At 61.0% G+C, this 12,495-nt stretch overlaps 1 protein-coding gene across 11 annotated transcripts in view; it reads left to right on the top strand.

Moving 5' to 3' along the window:
* The window catches only part of CARMIL2 (capping protein regulator and myosin 1 linker 2), a 130,936-nt gene that overhangs the window by 67,293 nt on the left and 51,148 nt on the right, over positions 1–12,495 (top strand). For 10 of the 11 annotated variants that reach the window (XM_044986858.1, XM_044986864.1, XM_044986860.1 and 7 more), the window contains 4 exons: positions 4,704–4,817; positions 6,985–7,160; positions 10,768–10,855; positions 11,728–11,859. In XM_044986858.1, the coding sequence (XP_044842793.1) occupies positions 4,704–4,817; positions 6,985–7,160; positions 10,768–10,855; positions 11,728–11,859 (510 nt within the window). The remainder of the gene's footprint in view (positions 1–4,703; positions 4,818–6,984; positions 7,161–10,767; positions 10,856–11,727; positions 11,860–12,495) is intronic. The other variant, XM_044986859.1, reaches the window with a different exon arrangement.

Genomic DNA, 12,495 nt, shown 5'->3' with positions numbered 1-12,495 from the left:
AGGGTTAAAGGTGAAGGGTTAGGGTTGGGTTAAGGTTAAAGGGAAGGGTTAGGGTTAGGGTTAAAGGGAAGGGTCAGGGTTAAAGGTGAAGGGTTAGGGTTAGGGTTAAAGGGAAGGGTTAAAGGGAAGGGTCAGGGTTAAAGGTGAAGGGTTAGGGTTGGGTTAGGGTTAAAGGGAAGGGTTAGGGTTAGGGTCAGGGTTAAAGGGAAGGGTCAGGGTTAAAGGTGAAGGGTTAGGGTTGGGTTAGGGTTAAAGGGAAGGGTTAAAGGTGAAGGGTTAGGGTTAAAGGGAAGGGTTTACCGGGCTTTTCCCGGGGGTGCAGGGCTGGAAATGTGAATGGATCGGGGAGGGGGGCGGAGCAAAGACAGTGTGAATGACGATTGGGGGCAATCAGACAGGCTGCTGGTAAATGAGCCCATGGAGATGAATGTGCTCGCTACCCGTAACCAGGAGGAGGAGAATTTTCTTTGCCAGATCTTAGCCTGGGCATTGAGAGTGGGGAGCAAATCAAGTTAATTGGATTCATGTATCAATGGGCGGGAGGAGCCTCATGGCTCTTGAATCCCTGAAGGCCCCTGCCAATCTCAGCACCCCCTCCGCTGGGTCTGCTAAGGGGCCTCTTTGTGTGGGCCGGGGTGGGGGAGAGTTTGGGGATGGGGGGAGGACAGCTGGAGGGGCAGCAGAATCCTGGCATTGTGCCCCTCCTGCCATCCATGTGCTGCTCATGAGGGGCTCTCTGTGACATGTGCGGGGACAAGCCTCCATAGCTCTTTGGTGCAGCCCCACGCTTATGGGGAGGGACAGATCCCGAGGAGCCTATAGGGGGTTGTTTGGAGGCTGGCGTTCTTCCCAGGCTCACTGGGTGGCTGGCGGCCCAGCGGGAGGGGCTGCCCCAGAGAGGCTTGTGGGAGCTCCTCGGTGCACTGGCCTCCTGACTCTCATGAGGGGCTCCACCAGCCTCCCTTCATTGGCAAGGACACAAGCTTCTGATGGCTCATCAGGAGCCTGGTGCCCTATGCAGGGGCTGCCCTCGCACGCAGGGGCTGCCTGCTTCTGGGCGCCCCCAGGATCTGCAGGGACGGGGATCCCCTCATCTGCACCTCAGGAGAGCCACAGAAAGGGCCGGGGGATGCCCGGTATGTGCTGCTCCCCATGGTCACTGTCCGTCCGCCTGCCTCCCTTCCCGCAGACCTTGTCATGTCCCTAGGGAGGGATCGCCTCTCCTGGGCTGCGCCTAAGGACAGTAACAGGCAGCTGTGCCCCCCCGTTGAAACGACTGAAAAAACGAAGGAAATTCTCAGACAAACTTTGAAGGCTGATCTCAGCAACAGGGAGGAGAAAATCCTTGTAAGAATCTTGCCACTAGTATAACAAACCTCCCTCCCTGACCAGGAAACCATCAGAGTAACTGAAACACCAACTGGGAACCTCCCATGGCCGGTGCCTTGCCTCTGCCCCGTGAGAGGAGTTTGTCAGGGCGGCGGCTCTGGGCCCCCGGCTCCGCAGCGGGGAGCGACTCACGCTGGTTTCCTGGGCTGGAGCAGTGTCAGCGCTCTCCTTCAGCTGGAGAGAGGGATCCTAGCTGACTTGCTGGCATGTGTGAACTTTGCCGAGACGGCCCTGTCTGCAGTTTTCCACCTCAGGGGGACTGACGGGGATTGTTCCTAAGAGGGAAACCCTCCACTCCCGCTCGGAGCGAGCACAGGGCTCTGCGCAGCTCCTGTGGAAGAGCCCCAGAGGAGTCATTGGGACCTTGTTCCTTGGAGCCGGTCTCACTCCTGGATGGGCCCGTGCAGGAGCATCTCCGATTCCTGCCTGCTTCACAGTCAGCCCCTTGTACCGCCTGAGGAGCTGCAGAAGAAACTCTCTGGCGCAGTCCCCCAGCGAGTCAGACCATCCAGTGCCGACAGCAGACACCGGAAGGGGGCCGGGCAGGGAACGGTCCCTGTGTTGGTTCCCACCTGTTTCAGTGGCGGTGATTGTTTTCTCTCTGCCTCTCCTGGCACTAGGCCCCCTCTGCTGGGGGCGGGTACTGCCCAGGCAGGTTCTCAAACCCCAAGGGATTAATGGCTGCACTCAGTGCCCAGACGTCCCTGCAGAGGGATAAACACAAGAGGATTCTTGTTGGCTTCCGGGGGCAGGCGGCGATGAAGGGCTCCAGTGAGATTTAATCCAAGATGATGCTGTCAGCGCCGTGAAGATGCCAGAAGGGATAAGGAGGGGATCAGCATCCAGGAGCAATGTGGCCTGCCCTCGCGCTATCCGTTAGGGGAAGAGGAAAAGGCAGGAGCCAGGAAATAAAGAGCAGTCAGCAAAGAGCCGAGAGGGAGAGTCGGGGATTAAAGAGAGAGCTCAAGACACAAGAGAGGCGGGAACGTCTGGAGCGGCAGGTTCAGCTCCCAGCTCGGGGTGACAAGTGGAGATTGCAGGGTGTGCGGTGAAGCCTCCCCACCCTTTGACCTTGGGTAGCGCTCCGTGCTCCAGGGAGCAACACAACCTGCAGGGGGCATAAGGCTACAGACGAGCAGAGCAGGGCTGGCGCGGCGGGAGGATGGGGGTCAGGAGCGACGGGTGTGGGCAGAGCCGTGGGAAGCCCAGGGCTGGCGCAGCAGGAGAATGGGGGTCAGGAGCGACGGGTGTTGGCAGAGCCGTGGGAAGCCCAGGGCTGGCGCGGCGGGAGGCCGGGGGTCAGGAGCGACGGGTGTGGCCAGAGCCGTGGGAAGCCCAGGGCTGGCGCGGCGGGAGGCTGGGGGTCAGGAGCGACGGGTGTGGGCAGAGCCGTGGGAAGCCCAGGGCTGGCGCGGCGGGAGGCTGGGGGTCAGGAGCGACGGGTGTTGGCAGAGCCGTGGGAAGCCCAGGGCTGGCGCGGCGGGAGGCTGGGGGTCAGGAGCGACGGGTGTGGGCAGAGCCGTGGGAAGCCCAGGGCTGGCGCGGCGGGAGGCTGGGGGTCAGGAGCGACGGGTGTTGGCAGAGCCGTGGGAAGCCCAGGGCTGGCGCGGCGGGAGGCTGGGGGTCAGGAGCGACGGGTGTTGGCAGAGCCGTGGGAAGCCCAGGGCTGGCGCGGCGGGAGGCTGGGGGTCAGGAGCGACGGGTGTGGGCAGAGCCGTGGGAAGCCCAGGGCTGGCGCGGCGGGAGGCTGGGGGTCAGGAGCGACGGGTGTTGGCAGAGCCGTGGGAAGCCCAGGGCTGGCGCAGCGGGAGGCCGGGGGTCAGGAGCGACGGGTGTTGGCAGAGCCGTGGGAAGCCCAGGGCTGGCGCAGCAGGAGGCTGGGGGTCAGGAGCGACGGGTGTTGGCAGAGCCGTGGGAAGCCCAGGGCTGGCGCAGCAGGAGGCTGGGGGTCAGGAGCGACGGGAGTTGGCAGAGCCATGGGAAGCCCAGGGCTGGCGCGGCGGGAGGCTGGGGGTCAGGAGCGACGGGTGTTGGCAGAGCCGTGGGAAGCCCAGGGCTGGCGCGGCGGGAGGCCGGGGGTCAGGAGCGACGGGTGTGGGCAGAGCCGTGGGAAGCCCAGGGCTGGCGCAGCAGGAGGCCGGGGGTCAGGAGCGACGGGTGTTGGCAGAGCCGTGGGAAGCCCAGGGCTGGCGCGGCGGGAGGCCGGGGGTCAGGAGCGACGGGTGTTGGCAGAGCCGTGGGAAGCCCAGGGCTGGCGCGGCGGGAGGCTGGGGGTCAGGAGCGACGGGTGTGGGCAGAGCCGTGGGAAGCCCAGGGCTGGCGCGGCGGGAGGCTGGGGGTCAGGAGCGACGGGTGTTGGCAGAGCCGTGGGAAGCCCAGGGCTGGCGCAGCAGGAGGCCGGGGGTCAGGAGCGACAGGTGTTGGCAGAGCCGTGGGAAGCCCAGGGCTGGCGCGGCGGGAGGCCGGGGGTCAGGAGCGACGGGTGTGGGCAGAGCCGTGGGAAGCCCAGGGCTGGCGCGGCAGGAGGCCGGGGGTCAGGAGCGACGGGTGTTGGCAGAGCCGTGGGAAGCCCAGGGCTGGCGCGGCGGGAGGCCGGGGGTCAGGAGCGACGGGTGTGGCCAGAGCCGTGGGAAGCCCAGGGCTGGCGCGGCGGGAGGCCGGGGGTCAGGAGCGACGGGTGTTGGCAGAGCCGTGGGAAGCCCAGGGCTGGCGCGGCGGGAGGCCGGGGGTCAGGAGCGACGGGTGTGGGCAGAGCCGTGGGAAGCCCAGGGCTGGCGCGGCGGGAGGCCGGGGGTCAGGAGCGACGGGTGTGGGCAGAGCCGTGGGAAGCCCAGGGCTGGCGCGGCGGGAGGCTGGGGGTCAGGAGCGACGGGTGTTGGCAGAGCCGTGGGAAGCCCAGGGCTGGTGTGGCGGGAGGCCGGGGGTCAGGAGCGACGGGTGTTGGCAGAGCCGTGGGAAGCCCAGGGCTGGTGTGGCGGGAGGCCGGGGGTCAGGAGCGACGGGTGTGGGCAGAGCCGTGGGAAGCCCAGGGCTGGCGCGGCGGGAGGCCGGGGGTCAGGAGCGACGGGTGTGGGCAGAGCCGTGGGAAGCCCAGGGCTGGTGCAGCAGGGCAGGATTGAAGGCATCCTCAGAGCCGTGGGGGAGAGGGAGACCCTGGCTAAGGCTTGCTCACGTGAAGTGGCAAATACCATTGCAGTGAGGGGCTAAAGGTTCAGAGGGACCTCTGCTTAATCCCTGCTGGGGAAAGCTTTCCGGAGAGAGCGGGGGCTGTCTGTATCTGTTCACCTCTGGGATTTCTCTCTCTCCCACCGCAGCTTTTGCCACTCCTATACGAGACTGGGAACGCCCCGTACCAGAACTGCCAGCTGCAGCACAAGCTGGAATGCCTCACTGAAGCAGCCTCGCAGGCCTGCAGCCGGGAGATCCAGGTAGGCAGCTGGACTGCAGGGGGTGCTGTGGTTCTTGCCGGTCAGTGACAAGATGGCGCATTGGGTGACGCCACCTGCCTTGGTGTGATCAGATTCAACAGGCTGAGTAATGCTTGCAAAGCGGGACGGCGGGATCGGGGCTGGTTCCTGGTGTCTCTGCTAGGCAGGAGGAGCAATCTCCCTTACTTCACCCCCTTCTCGCACCTTTTGGCCACACAGAAGGGTGCTGAGCACCCGTCGTTCACCTCCACCTCAGTGGGATCAGGCCCTAGCGCCGCTTGCTTCCCTTCTCCGGGGTGCCCTGAATTAGCTGTGCAGTCAGGGGGCGAGGTCAGGTGTGCATGGCACTGCCCGGCTGGCTGGCAGCAGAGTCCATGGCCTGCCTCTGACTGGGCGCTCAGTGCTGCACGGACGGGGGCGAGGCTGGGAGCCCAAGGCGGGAGCACTTGATGGTGCTGGTGGCAATGATGCATTTAGTTGGTGCCATTGCCCACATCCCCTCGGGATGAAGGCTTTTAGCTCCAGGCTTTTCCTTTACTTTTCTAGTCCCCCCCAGTCTTTCTGCTGCATCGTTCTTCCTGCCCCTCCACCGGCTGTGCGATCGATTCCATGTCGCCAGCTCTCTAGGTCTAGTGCCGGGAACTACTGGGGGCGAACCTGAACTAATCCCACCGCCCTCCGCAGAGGCTTTTCACTGGTCTAACAGAGAGAAGGGCAATTCTGGAGCTAGCCTGGAGAGGGCAGGCTCTCAGCCGGCGCTCCCTTCTGCAAGGCTCTCAGGCTGTAGAGCAGGGGTAGGCAACCTGTGGCACGGGTGCCGAAGGCAGCACGCGAGCTGATTTTCAGTGGCACTCACAGTGCCCGGGTCCTGGCCACCGGTCCGGGGGCTCTGCAGTTTAATTTAATTTTAAATGAAGCTTCTTAAACATTTAAAAAAACTTTATTTACTTTACATACAACAATAGTTTAGTTATATATTACAGACTTATACAAAGAGACCTTCTAAAAACTGGCACGGGAATCCTTAAATCAGAGTGACTAAATGAAGACTTGGCACCCCACTTCTGAAAGGTTGCCGACCCCTGCCCCCTCCTGCCCTAGGGCTCAGCTCTGGCTAAAAGCACTGAGAGGCACCATGTAGCAGGGGCTTATCCAGCTGGGGATCAGTCCTGTCTGCTGCCTCCATTTCTCCTGCTTGAGATCCCCAAGAACCTTACCTAGGCGCATGTGTCCAATAACATCCCCCTGGGGGCTGGTGTATTAACACAGTTCAAAATGAAACACACAGACTCACCCCAGCTGGCTCCGGCTCTCCGCAGGCCCTCAGCCAGGGAGCCAAGAGAGAGTCTCTGAGCAAACTCCGGCTGCCTGTGTGTTCCCCAGCGGCCATGACCCCTGGACTTGCACCCTGCACGTGGGAGGTGGGCTGCAGCTGGCACAGGACAGGCTGAGCTCCAGCCCGGGCTGTGACACTCTATGCATTTGACACAGCCCGTGGCATTGAGGGCAGTATTCATTCCGGCCCAAATGGAACTGCCGCTGTGCAATCAAATCCGCAATGTTTTTTTTAAACAAGAGATTTTCCAACAAACCCCAAAGGGTTTGAAACAGAGGGAACAGACATTAGTTCCCTTCCCAGCCAATCAGGTTTCATTTTCTTGGGAGCTGTGATGTCATAAACCTCCTAGTTCTCCAGACCTCCAGAGAATCCTCCAGCATAAACAGGGGGACAAGACCTGAATTTCAAACAAACAAAAAACCCTTCCATGCTGTCCTCATCCATCAGAAAGAAGGGCACAAGCTCTGTTGGTTTCCTTTGTAGGTCACCTGTAATACAGAAGTCTGGAGGGTAGAGGGTACGCGTCCAGCATGCATTGTTCTGTCTTGGACTTGCGGGGAGACCATTCAAATCAAGATGGTGCATTGCATGATGGGACATGTGGTCTCCATATTAAAAATCAGGGCAGCCCACAATCCAGAACTCAGCGGCCCACGTGGCCCCTCTGGCTGCTCTTGACACGTTTGCTTTAAAGGACTATTCCTTCTTGGAGGAATGTTTGTGTGCGCTGGATTAAGCACATAGCAGGTGCATAGGTCATTAAACAAGCTGTGTCCTATAGAGTGATCCTCCTTCAGTGCTGCTCCTCTGCTTTGATTTATGGCTCAGGCTATTATGCAGGCCGTGCTGGATACCACCCAGAATCTGTGTCCTACAGTTCTGCAGAAGAGTGGCGTTCGGGACCGGCTGGTCCACACGATCTCTGAGCGAATCATCCTTCAGGACCACCTCCACCTGAGCGCCGTCCTGGACCAGCTGGTTACCGATGTGTTCAGCAAGCTAACGTGAGTGAGAACGTCTCTAGTTTTCGTCACACATTGAAGTAGAACCCACAAAACCAGCCAGGTCAGCCAGGCGCAGCAGCTGCTCCGCTCTTGCTGGGGAGCCGCTACGGCATGTAGCCGAGATAAATTACTTCAGCTGGCACCAGGCCTTTGCTTCACTTCTCTCCTGGACAGCAGCACCAGAGGAACAAGCTGATATGAAGCATTTCTGTTGTGCTGTGAATTTACACAGCGCTTTACAAACGTAGATCCGGCGTGGTCCTTGCACCGAGGAGCTTGCAGCGTAGGGGCAGATCTACCCTTACAACGCTGCAGCGGCATGGCTCTGTGCTGACTGGCTCAAGGGTGCAGATTTCTCACAGCCCTGAGGGACGTAGTTATGCCAGAGTAATTCTGTAGTGTGGACCTGCCCTAAATAAGGCAAGCCAAGGCCTGGGGCAGCAAGGGTGTGGGGCCTGCTGAAGAGGCACAGGGAGAGGGTGGGGAGGAGCAGCTGGGGGGTGGGAGCAGGGCGGATGTTGGTGCATGCCCTGAAGAGGGAAAAGGAGGCAGAAGCCCAATCTATGCTCACGTGCATGTGTAAATCCAGAGTAGCTCCCTTGTCCTAACTGGGAGCAGGATCTGCCCCCAAAGGGATCATTAAGTGAGAAGACTGGAATGTGAGATGTGGGGCCAGGAGACCAGAGCGTAGCGGTAGAGCGGGGGAGGTGACGGGGTGAGGACAAGGAGATCGGTGTGAAAGACGTGGATTTTAATATCAATTCCCTGGATGTGCTGCCACCTCCGCTCTTCTCCGGCTGCCTGCAGCCGCCTAAATCACCGGCTGAGCCTGACACAGGGAACGTCATCAGCCAGAATAACGGAGGTGTGGGAGGCAGCTCCTGCTGCTGAGTTGTAACTAGCCGGGGCTGTTCCCTGTGCCCAGCCTGGCAGGCTGGGCAGCACAGAGTGAGGGGCAGCCAGCCGAGCTGCGACTCTAGGACCTTCCAGCCTGGCATTGTCCGTGGGATTCCTGTCCGGCAGCTGAGCCTTCCGGCCCTGCGCTTCCCAGAGCCCTGCCCGCTCTGACTCGGCCGTGTGACACGTGTCTCGCACCGCTTAGCGCTCGTGCCAGCCTGTGATCTTTCTTTAAGGAACTAGGGGCTTGCTCCTGAGAGGAGCAAAGCAGCTACCCCTCAGGGTCGCATCTCAGATCCAAACAGAGAATAACAGCATCCCTCACGGGGTGGATGTAGCCTCTCCATTCAAGGGGTGCATTAGACCACATCTAGCCCTGCTTCCCCCATTCCCCGCAGTGTCCGCGGGGGGTAATTGCCATTGCAGCCCAGAGCGGGCAAAGCCAGTGGACTGGGCATCCCTGCCCCAGTGGTGGTGGCACAGGGTCCCTGTGCCTCCCCTTGCCCCACAGCTCCCTGCTGGCTGGACCAGAACAGCCTGGCTTGCACTTCTCTGTGCTGCCTAAATCCTTACCCCCCCCATGCTGGCTCAAGGCTTCCCGCCAGGGCCCCGGTGCAGATTCTGGATCCGGGTGCCCAGCCACGTGCGATGCGTGCATGGGAGTTACCAGGTGAGTGCTAACCAATCGAGCGCGCTCACAATCCTCTCTCCTTGGCAATCCACAGCTGTGTTTCAATAACTGCTGGAGCGGAGCCCCTGACAAAGGAGTGCAGCATCATTGTCCCCATTTTACAGATGGGGAAACTGAGGCAGGAAGTTGCAGTCACATGGTTGTTGGACCTAGAACCCAGGACTCATAGGTCCCAGTCCCCTGCTCAATGCCCTAGACCAGGCCCAGGTTAAGGCTTCAAGGGTGTGTCAGTTGAAACAGCTTTTCTTAAATAAACAGGAAGTTGGTACCTTGGCACTCCCCCTGTCCCTGTGCCCATTAGCTGCCGTAACACAACCGGCCACACTCGTACTGTGAGATACGCTATATTCCTCCCTAGCGGGAATGACCTCGGACTGATGTGACAGAATCTCCAATAGCTTCTTGGCCTCAGTTACGGTGTCAGATTGAGACAGGATTGACACTGGGCCCGCAGTTCACGTCCCCTCCTTGGTTTAATGGCATGGAGGGTCTTGTGGGAGCTACTTCCTGGGAACCTGTCCCTTCACTTCCCTGCCGTGCAGAAGGCTGAGCTGTTCCTCTGCCACAGGGCCTGGGCTGTGGGGGGTGACTCTGATTCCCCCCTTTCTGCCTGTGCCCCATTGCCTAGAAACCAAGTGCAGGCGATGTGCGGGCGGCAGCTTTGGCATGCGCAGTGTGTGTTGAGGCAGCCTCTGCGTGGGCCTGCCCACTCCTTGCTGCTTGGCGGAGCGGTGCCTGGTGCTTCTTTCCCTTCGGCTGGGGTCGGTGCTTGGGCCGTACCCTGGTCTTGTGGATGCCTGTTGTACGGACCACACGCCCTGGGCTGCCTGGTGAATCCGCAAGCTGCTGGAATGGTCTGTGTTGGCTCCTGGCTCATTGTCAAATGTACTGGGGTCTGGAGAGCTGCTGTCGCCCCCCACAGCCCAGCCTGAGCTTGCAGGGCCGGGCACAGCCCTGGCGTATAGGGCAGAACAAGGTCTAGTGCCCTCAGCCCCCTGGCCACCCGAGCGAGGGCAGGATGAGGCGGGGCTCTGGCCTTGTCCTTCCCCCCTCAGATTAGCCCACAGTGCAGGGCTTCCCTTTGGATGGGGTGGAAGATGTTCCTCCTCTGGCGCCCCAGGGGCTCCCTTGGGGTGGTGCACCGCCCCCAGCACGGCTGGGGAGCTCTGACCCCTCCTGTGGGCAGGGGCGGCTCTAGCCATTTCGCTGCCCCAAGCAGGGCGGCACGCTGCGGGGGGCGCTCTGCCGGTCGCCGGTCCTGCGGCGCCGGTGGACCTCCCCCAGGCACGCCTGCAGATGCTCCACCGAACCCGTGGGACCAGCGAACCCTCCACAGGGACACCTGCGGGAGGTCCACCGGAGCCGCCTGCCGCCCTCCCAGCGACCGGCAGAGCGCCCCCCGCGGCGTGCCGCCCCAAGCACGCGCTTGGCGTGCTGGGGCCTGGAGCTGCCCCTGCCTGTGGGGCTGCCCAGGCAAAGGCTTGGAGCCCCTGGCAGTAATTAGCGCATGCAGAAGAGGCCAGTCTCGCTATCCTCACGAGCGGGAGGCCGAGAGGTGCTGGGAGTCTGCGGCAGGGCTGGGGACGGATCCCAGGGGCTCCGTTCAGCCTGTCAGGGCATTTCCTCCCTGCTCTCCTGGCTTCCTGTCCCGTGGCCTCGTCCCAGCGCCAGCCTTGCCCTCCGCATTGCCTGGCAGGCTCCCTCCCAGCACCGGCTGCAGTGGCTAGAGGCTAGCTTGGCTTGTCCTTGGAGGTGAGGAGCTACGTGTGCAGCGCCTGGTGCCACGGGAGCTGGCCCACGGTGCGGGCTCCTGAGCTCTAGTGCGGTGCAGAGACAGCGTGAGAGCATGGGGGGGCTGGTTAGCCCTGCTTCCCGACCTATTCTCTTGCGTCTCCCCTGGCTGCAGCGCTGGCTTGCTGGGACGGGAACTGGCTGCTGTGGCCTTCCCGCTCCCCTCCACTGCTCCCAGGGCCGGGGGGCTCCCCCCCGCCGCACTAAGCACCCTGTCTCCTCTCGCAGCGAAATCAGGCTGTCTGTCATTGCGGCCGTGGCTGACGGGCTGATCGACGAGGTGCTGGAGGACCTGACAAGTGCTCGGTGCCGGCTGGTGAGTGGCCTTGTTTGCTCTCTCCTTCCTCCAGGGCCCTGGCTGGCAGAGAGGTGCCAGCACGAGTGCACAGCCTCTCCCTTCTGCTCCTAGTGCTGGAAGCCAGACGGAGGGCCCAGTTCCTGGCACAGCCCCAGGGCTCTCAGGGGCCCACTGTGCTGGTGGAGCTAGACTGGGCTTTGCCCAGCACGGGGCAGCTGAGTGCAAAGACTCCCCTGTTGTGGTCCCAGGCAGCTGCCAGGGCTAGTGCCCACAGCTGTGCCAGTCTTCAGAGGGGGCAAGGCTGGAGCTCTGGCTCTTGCCTCCTCTCCGTGGTCTGCACAGGGTGAGGCGGCTGTGCCCTTCCGAGGCCTGCCTCCGACCTGAGTCACCGCTCCACCACACGCCAGCCACAATTAACCCCTGGTGTGCCAAGGCCATGGCCTCGGGCATTGCCCAGTCTAGTGACAGGAGAGCAGCAGTTTCCACTCGCTGCTTTTCTCCTGGGCCGGCTTCTCCCCCAGGCATCCCCCTCCCCAGCAGAGCAGCTGGCCTTCTTGCCCTCCCCTTGCTATGGCACCGTCCCAGGATTAACCCTTTGGTGCTATTTGTCTCCTGCCCCTTTCGGTGCGAGGGCCAGGAGCCGCCCCGTGGATGAGAGCGGTAAGGAATCGCTGGGGAAAGCTGACACCAGCTGGATTTGTGCCAGGTCTCCTTGTGGGCTCTGCTGGCACCACAGCTGGGCTGCGAGGAGGAAGCTTTGGCAGGCCAGAACCCTAGAAACATGGAGGGCACATTCCTGGAGCTCACAAGGTGCAGGGCATTATTATACACAAATGTGCCCTGCCACGCTTCATCAGGGGAATCATTTAAGTGCTACCTAATGGTTTTAGGCAGAAAATCTCCCCAAGCAAACTCCGGATCTTCATGTGCTACAGACAGACAATACTGAGGAGGAGCATTTTCTGCTGAAGAAGAGCAGGACTCTGCTGGCTGTTGCTGAGCAAGGCTTTGCAGCTGAGGAGGTATGGCTTGCTTTCCTTCTCTCCCCTTCAGGCTGATGCCCAGGCTGACACAGTTGGTTAACGGTATTAAATCAAGATCCAGTAGGAGGAGATGTTAAACCTTTCCCTGAGCTCTGAGCAATATTTATTGTGCTCAAGGGGTGCTGATCTGTCCAGATGAAGACAATTAAAATAACTGCTGGTATAATTGTTCATAGATTTGGGTGGTTCTCTGGGAGAGTTTGGGTTTTTATAGCCTTCCTGGGCCAAACTCCATTGGCTTTGGGAAGTTAGGCACAAAATGACCTGTGTTTGCTGCAGGTGGCTTTTGACAGGTTCTAGCATCAGAAATGGCCCTGAGAAATTGCCATGTAGTCCTCAGATGCAGCAGCCAAGCAGGGAGAAATGTTTTCAGCCACAGGGACCTGCAGCAGCTCTGCTGGGGGTCTGTGTGGGTACGGTGTAAAGACAAGATCCAAGAGCCGTAGGTTTCAGGTGTGACCAGTCCTCATCCCATCTGGGTGTGGAATAAGCCCTGGTCCATTCGGATGCTGGGCAAGTGTAGCTAACTGTGCATTCGGAGCCCATTTTAAAATGCAAATGTATCAGGCCCAAAGCCCGTAATGCAGCCGTCAGATTTTGGTTTGTAATCGTGGC

The sequence above is a fragment of the Mauremys mutica genome, chromosome 14 (assembly GCF_020497125.1).
Source record: "Mauremys mutica isolate MM-2020 ecotype Southern chromosome 14, ASM2049712v1, whole genome shotgun sequence".
NCBI classification, from domain to species: domain Eukaryota; kingdom Metazoa; phylum Chordata; order Testudines; family Geoemydidae; genus Mauremys; species Mauremys mutica.
The sequence above is the reverse complement of the archived record's forward strand: the minus strand, read 5'-3'. Positions and strand labels throughout refer to the sequence as shown.